The 8274-nt window shown below is 43.6% G+C and overlaps 1 protein-coding gene across 4 annotated transcripts in view; it reads right to left on the bottom strand.

Moving 5' to 3' along the window:
• col12a1b (collagen, type XII, alpha 1b) overlaps positions 1–8274 on the bottom strand; it is a 136562-nt gene that overhangs the window by 23778 nt on the left and 104510 nt on the right. For all 4 annotated transcript variants that reach the window (XM_035678794.1, XM_035678796.1, XM_035678793.1 and 1 more), the window contains 2 exons: positions 5846–5988; positions 4764–4873 (listed from right to left, as the gene is read on the bottom strand). In XM_035678794.1, the coding sequence (XP_035534687.1) occupies positions 4764–4873; positions 5846–5988 (253 nt within the window). The remainder of the gene's footprint in view (positions 1–4763; positions 4874–5845; positions 5989–8274) is intronic.

Here is an 8274-nt window from a genome sequence, read left to right as displayed (position 1 = left end):
TTTGACATATTTGCTGAAACTTTCACTATATCCTGACACTAGTACACGAGACAGATAGTATCTGAAAACATTCTCATTATAATGACTTATAGAATATTTTTTCCCATCCCATTGGCAGAAATAGGCTATAGGATAGGATAAAGTGAAAGTTTCAGCAAATATGACAAAAGGTCATTTTTATTAAAGCTTTAAGCTCATCATAAATATTCCAATTTCACAGTAAAGTTCTCCCACTGTCTTTACATTAAAGTTGTCTTATTGTAAAGCACATGCAGGAAGTGATGTCGTTGTATAAGTGCATAATAAAAGTATTCAGTGTGGATCCTTCTTCATAAGCTCAGTGACCGAAGCGTCTCTACATACCAGCAGCTTGATGTAAACAGTTCCAGCCACTTTTAAATAAACCCTTTACTCATCTGTTCAGATATTCTGCTCCTGCTTTCCCCAAAAAACCCTGTTTCAGCTGGAAATCCATCGTGTTTCAAAAGCCAAAATTCCTTCCTTCCGTCTCATTGGACGGCACTTTGGGGCATCTGACGATCTGAGAACTGTAAAATAACTGAGGCAGCAGTGGAGTTACACACACACACACACACACTACCACAATGCATTTCTCCTTACTCAGATCTCCCTCACCACATCTCCTCATGATGTCATTGTGCGGTAAGCCACGAGCACCGCCTTAACAACAACTTTTCCTCGAGGCCGGCCCCTCTGAGGCTGCGGCTGCTCACCGCTCGTGGTCAGCCGGAGTCCGCGGACATGCAGAGCGGCGTTCAGCAGTGCGGCGTTCAGCAGAGCGTGGAGAGCCAACGCTGCTCGAGGAAACACTGACACGTCCAAGGAGGACTCGGGGGAGGGAAGCACATTTACACTTCAGGTTTGAAGCTCAGCAGGTACTCAGGAAGCTCCAGCGTGTTGCTCTCAACACTTTAACAGGAAACACTCGTCTGTGGAGGGATACGAGTTTCTAATAACAGCACTGATGTTGTAAAACCAACTCTGCCAACATTTAAACGTGATCAGGCCAAAAGGGAACATTTTTATTCTCGTCAGGCTGGAAAATCCTCTGAGATGTAGAGGAAACTCTGATACATTGTTCCTGTAAAACACAACCTGATGTATCGTTCTCATGAGGCTCTCGCTGATAACATCAGCTATTACTGGCACCCGACCCGCCAAAATAAAGGCGGTGCTGAACACAGAACTTCATTCATTTTTCAAGCTGTTCTTCAAGCTTTGGAAATTGTTAAATTTAAACTTCTGCTGTTTGAGAAAAGGCGACAACTACTCTAAACAATGTGTCCTCTTTTTCAGAGGATCCAACTAGAGATGTATCTTCTTCCTCTCTACCATCAACTATTAAACACACACACAATCACATCCTTCATGACCATCACCGCTAAAAATAGTCCCTAACAAATGTCCACCTGCTTGCTTGATACACTGAGCAGCTGTTAATTACCTGTTAATTGAACCTATTTCAAATGAAACTGCAGATTTGGGAGGAATTTTTAAAGATGAATGTCTTATGATGGGATTTGTTTACAATAAGACAAATCATATATAAAATACAGTAACAGCAGGAGGAGGATGTCTGTAAGACACGAGAGAAAAATGAGACTTCCCTCCATGTTTGTCAAATAAAACAGGAACCTGATTACAACCTTTCATACTGATGTCTGGAAGCAGCGCTGGAGTTACAGGCGGTTATAAGAGGATGTTTATGCAACAGGGTTCCCACTCTTTTTAAGAAATCATTTTCCAGGACCTTTTTCAGGACAATTTTCAGGAATTTTTTCCACATCACTCGCTCCCAAGTGGTGGTCAGCGTTTATTGTCTTTCAAGGCACGCTTGGCCGATCTCAACACAGCCGATTTTTCCAAATAGACATTTTTTCACAGCAGCCATTTTGACATGGTGATACTAATTACGGCTCTGTTCTATTTAGGGTAGCAGAGTCTTTGCAGTTAGCCAACATGCCTCCTGACTCTGTCTGAATGGAATGTAACCTTACCTGAGTTTACCCTACTATTTCATGTCAAAACGGCTGCTGTGAAAAAGGCCTATTCCCTACAGCTTTCCTCTAACATTAATTTGGCCACAGCACAGGTTAAAATAAATTTTCCAGGACAACATAGATTATTTCCAGGATATTTGGTCATTTTAATCAATTTCCAGCTGTTTGCATGACTGGAAAACTTCTTATTTATTTTTAACTCTAGACTGTATTTCTGAGCATTTTAAACACTGTTTCGGACCATAAATAAACCTCTAAATTTATTGAAACAAATTTCTTTTTTTATTCTGAATCTCGCTCTCTGAGACGTTCCCATTGTTTGGAGCATCTTTATTTCCCATCTTTGTTTTTTCTGTTTTTTGCTCTCTGGTGAAAGTTACTGGCAGGACTGTTAATCTGTTTCTTTGCAGTTGGCACGGATCATCCAGCGGTGGTTGATAGTCAACACAGAGCTCGCAGGGAGGATCTTCACTCTAATCCCTGTGTGCTCCCGTCGGACCACAGAAACCCTCCAGGTATCTATAACAGATCTGTTTGCTGCTGTTAAACTCATCTGTGGGAGGATTTCAGAGACCCGTCTAGGGCTGAGTTAGCAGGTTGGTAAAATGCTGCGAGGGGGAAGGGGATTAGCAAAAGTCAGACGTGACGATGTGGCGGACCCTGCCATCTTTCATCGACAACATCTTGTGTGACGTGAATCTGGCACAATAGCAGATTCAAACATCAGCCGGCAGGGATGTTGCAGTTGGGTTTAAGCGTTCTTTCTAAATCATGTTTCAAGAAAGTTCAACACGTCCCAGTCAGCTGTCAGGGTCCGCCACTCCCGCTGACTGACAGGCCTTTAAATCTATACTAAGCTTTTCTTCAGTCCAGCTGTTTTTATTGTTGCCGGAGGGTTCAGCAACAGAAAAAGCAAGAGTGAAAGGGTCACAACGTGCACCCTGCAGCAGTGTCCTTGACAGGTTCCAGGTTTATGACTAACTCTGACCTCTGACCTCTCTGTGGAAGGATGGAGGAGGCAGAAAGAGGAAGAATTTCACCCTCAGGGATCAATTATGCATCACTTTCACTTCTTCTCTGCACATCAGTGAGTTTTTACGGACTGCAGATTTTAATCCCATCTGGATTTTACAAATAGAGTCATTTTCATATCTTGTGTTTGAAGAAACATTTCCTCAAACGTCCCTCTTTACATTCCACAACTGCCTTCATACTTGCTGCCTGAGGGAGGAGAGAAATTGTAGAAGAAGACACTCTGCGTCAGATATAAATTACGGCTAAAATTGCCCGGAGGAGTGGCGTTATCAGGGGGCAGCTGTCTCCACAGCGCAGCAGGTAATCTAAATCCGACTTTAAAGTCTCTCCTGCTGACACGGACGTCTCGCCCTGCAGCAGACGCCGTGTGCAGAGGCATGCTGGGAGGTAAACCCACAGAGCAGCAAGAAGAATTTGCCTGCGGTCGACTACCAGAGGCAAGACCAAGCGCCTGCCTTCCAAACACACTCCTCCTGAGCCAGGAGGCTGCAGAGAGGTGGACGGAGGAGGGGAGGCACCGCCTTCCTGCTGGCGCTCCTCAGCCGCTCTGATGTAATTGTTTAATAGCGGTGACCCAATATTTTCCAGGCGAGCGTCCCAGCAGGGACTGCAGAGCAGTTTTAATGGTCTCCCCGTTTAGAAGAGCGTATGGATCCTTGTGAAACTCTGTGATATTGTTATCCACACTGCGTCCTCCAGCAGTACGCTATCAGCACACACTCGCTCGCACTGGAAACTGTCCCCTCTGCTCAGTCTGTCCTCAGGCCAAACAAAAAGCTTGTTTTATAACGTGCACTAACCACAGTTTGTGTTTCTGATATTGGCTCTGTGTCGGATATAAAACTATGCTGCCATTTTACAGCCAAGTAAATAAGTTTCATCTTGCAAAATTGACTCAAAATCTCTTTTACTTAAGTATTTTCATGTCAGTGTCCTTGAAATGTCTCCAAGCGAGGTTAGTGTTGTCAAATAACCTGCTTGCAGTTTGGTTCTAATTAGATTTTTGAGAAAAAGCAGCTTGTGCTGTATCGAATACTCAGATGTAATCATGCAAAAGTCTGATTACATGAGCAGCACAAACTGAAGCAACACAAGTCTCTCAACTCTTAAATATCTCGTAATAACTCAGCAGCGTTATCGCCCATCGCTTCACCTTCAGCTGGATGTTTAAACCCAACCAATCCAGCGAGAGTCCAACCATCTATTGATCATTTAACAGCCTCCAGGAGGCGCAGATGGCCGCCTCCATCCGTCCATTAGACAGTCTGAACTGTATGTAATCAGCCTCATTCTTTACAACCTGCAGAGGACCATCTGTTGCCCTTGTAACGCTTCAGGAACACGTCTGTAGTTGCATGTGAGGTGCTCCGACTGTAATGTACAACACATTTGGAATCTCAGGAATCTACAGTGTCTGTGTGACCTCAGGACGTCCAGCGAGAACAAAGCGCGGCGATTCGATTGATGTGTCACGCCTAACATATAATTTAAGCATTAAAGACACATTTGACTTTTCATCTTTGTTCTGTTCGATATGATTGAAACCCAAAACACCCACATGGACTTCAACCACTGCTGCTTCAAACACTGGAGACATTTTAACGTCTCCGTCGGGTGTTTGTTTGCAGTCTGAGCACCTTTTTCTCTTCAACGTGAATGTTTGTTACATCTGTCTCATTAATCTAGCACTGATGAGAGACTGTGTACCTTGTGGAAACTTCCGTGGAAGATCCTCTTCACTTGATCGGTGTCGAACGTGACCCTCTGGATTTCACCGCGCTCGTCTTTGTTGTAGAAGGATACAGTCTTGCTGGAGGCTGAGCAGAGAGACAGAAGAGACGTTACACACTGAGCTCTTTTTTTAAAGGAATACACACTGAGCAACACTAAAAGAATCCACCCTGAAAGAACATTTGTGACTTTGTTCCTCAAGTTCAGACCAAAGATTCACAACAAGGCCGGTCTGCGGTAAATGTGTTGTACTGCACAAACCACATTCTAAAATTCCACCTATTTAAAGCCATGATTGCGTTGTTTCTATAAAGGTATATAAAAAAGCATATATTGCACATATAACATCAGTTATTATTGGCACCCAACCCGCCAAAATAAAGGCATATGTTGCAGTGAAAAACGAGCCCACAGTTAGTAAAAATGTGACAGGAGCAATGTGCGGGTTCCGATTAAAGCTAGTTTCCAGCTTTAAAGCAAAAGAATAACTTGATGAGAAGACATAAACATAAATAAATATCATAAATAACATAACAGAAATATGAAGCTGGAGCCAGGCGATAGTTAGCTTAGATTAGCACAAGGACTGGAAGAAGGAGGAAACTGCTAGCAAGTTTAGCTTTGTAAATCTTCTCATCCAGCTCTTTGCCAGGAAGCGAATAAACACATTTCCCAAAATATCAAACTATTCCTTTAATACTGCAGTTTGTTTCTCCCTGTGGAGGATTTGAACCTCGGTGTCGTCCAGCGGTCGTTACTTAAGAACCAGAACGAGCAATCATCACCGGAGGATTTCTGTGTGAAGCCGTGCTGACAGGCTGAAACTGAGGCTTTACAAGAGCCAGCTGAGCTCTTGATGATGCGAGATTCCTGCGGTAAAAGAAGTCGGCTCAGTTATCAGTACAGACCAAAGCAGCCGGAGGGCACAGCCACCTCGTTACACCCCACTTCTCATGACCAGATAGGACACAGCGAGGCACAGCTGCTCCACATCACCCCACGGTGCCCTCCCCTTACCACACACACAGCGCTGGATAGGAACAGAGGAGGATATTTACGGTCGATAGTGACTCCGGTCTCTGGCTTGTGATCATTGGTGGACACCTGCCAGATGTCGAAGGCCTCGGTGGGCGAGTCGGGCAGAAGGCGGAACATCAGGATGATGGTGTAGGCGTGGGGAAGACCATCAGGGTGGATCTCTCTGTGCATGAGACAGAAAGAGACGACATGTTAGATTCACTGGAAATAAGTTGGGTGTTTGCCTGAGAGCAGGTTTCAGTACAACCTCAGGACGTGAATCATAGAGGGTCCACAGTCAGCTCCCTGAGGGATTACATCAGATAGAAATGCAAAAAGAACTGGGATGCACCAAGACCAGTTTCAGGTCCGATACTGTGCTCATGTAAGTCACATAACAGCTTGTTAGCTGAGCAGGTCGGCGGAGGAGGAGCAGTGTCAGAAAGTGAGGAACATATAAAGTCATTTGAAGAACTGTAATGGTAGTATTAAGTACGCATATCAGTACTCGGTATTGGCAAGTATCCAAATATAAGTACTTGTACTTGCAGCGTTCCCATATTTATTAAGAAATCAGTTCAGAGTTTTCTTGACATTACAGGACCGTACTCACAAACAGTCATATCATTTACCGGTAGGTCTAGTGCAGACACATTTAACCCCAGTCTCATTCCTCTTTCATTAAGTATCTCACCACAGCCACTGCATCTCCAGCGGATTGATTTCAGTTTTCCTCTAAACTGTAAAATCGCTGACTCAATGCCAAAAAGATCGCAACAAGTCCGTTCCACTCCACGTCTGGTAAATCTGCTTAGACGCATCACAGCGTGCAGCTCATCCTACCAACAGCCGAGTTGCTCATTTTAATCAATTTCCAGGTGTTTCCATGACTGGAGAACTAGTTTATAATTTTCCAGGATGTGTGGGAATCCTGAGCTTTATTCAAATTCACCCCCCGAGATATCTATAGAGACCAAAAGCGTTTTGTGTACCAGGCTGTAAACATGTGGGCCTTATGGAGATTGACTCACTGCTGGAGCCAGCCTCTAGTGGACGTTAGAGGGACTGCAGTTCATTAGCAGCTGGACACATTTAACCAATGAGCAGAGTGACCGTTGTAGATTTTAGTGATGCATTTTGGTTCAAACTAATGTGGAAAAACACAAGTTTAACGTCTCATCTGCTGATTCAGACCCGAAGAAATCAACTATAGGTCTGAAAACATCCTTAGAGGGTCCATGTTGGACTAAAGGAGGTTGAACACTGAACTTCAACACTTAAATTAGTGATGTTGTACTGTAAATTAAGCACTTCTTCAAACCGAACTAGCCTCTTTCACTTTTACTTGGTTTTTCATCGTAATGCTGATGCTTGTACATGTGAAAAGGATTTCAGTAATTTTTCCACCACTGGCTCATTTCTTATATCAGAGGATGTTTCTCATTTGTCTGTCTGATGTCACTACACATTTTGGAAAGTCAAACTTGGTAAACAGTCAGAACTCAAGCTGTTTTCCACCACTTTGGTGTTGCATGTGATATTCTGGATATGGGATGCCTGTGTTGGGCGTTGGGCCAGTATTAACAGTCTTGTTTGCGGTGGGGTTTGCACTCAGTGGCCTGACGGAGGCTTGTTGTGTAAAACAGCTTCAGAGAGGATTCAAACGTTGTTTCGGCAGGTCCCCACATGACCTCGCAGAGCGTAGTTAATCCTCTGACCCAGTTTGTAAAGAGAGTGAGCGCAAACAGTCTGGACACAGCTGGGCAGGACGCTCCACGCTAGTGACAGGAACCAGTTGGAAGTGTTCGAAACATCAACAATGACTACAAGTCTGCAGGGGGAGAATTTCAGCCTCCTGCTGACGCTGCAGAGTTTTGAGGTTCAGGTCTATGAACTTTTCTTGGAGGACGTCAACAACAAAATATGTTTGGTGTTTAAAGTGGTTTAAGTTGTGAGAACATTGTTGCTATGTGACTCAAAAATGGATTTTGCACAGTTTTCCTCTAAAATATATATATGTGATTTTTTTTTTACATTTCAGTATCATGACACCAGAAAATGGTAGACAATAAAAGCAATTAATAAAATCTGAGCTTGATGAACACCCAACTTGAAGGATCCTCTACTAGCTATAACTGAAGGGAACAACAGTTTCTCTGCTCAGTAATGTAGACCCATTGACAGTATATAATAATAAGTGTCTTAAACCTGCATTCTTTCTAATGTCCAGCAAGGGTGCAGCTCCATTGGTTGTAAAAAAGCAGCCCAAAAGCATAGAGTATTATGGAGATATGAGCCGCCTTCTCAGTTGATTTATGAACTCAGTAAACAGTTTCCTAATGAGTTTCTGGTCTCAGTCTTTAGTTTCAGTCTTCTTCCATACAGCATGATGTTCATTTAGTAAATGATGGTCCCATTTAGAGTAAAATAGACCATAAAGCAGGGTATGCTTTAGGACGGGGCTACCTTG

The sequence above is a fragment of the Morone saxatilis genome, unplaced genomic scaffold (genome assembly GCF_004916995.1).
Source record: "Morone saxatilis isolate NCDOM2014 unplaced genomic scaffold, NCSU_SB_2.0 Contig7, whole genome shotgun sequence".
NCBI lineage: Eukaryota > Metazoa > Chordata > Actinopteri > Moronidae > Morone > Morone saxatilis.
Note: the sequence above shows the minus strand (reverse complement) of the source record. Positions and strands in the feature narration are given on the sequence as shown.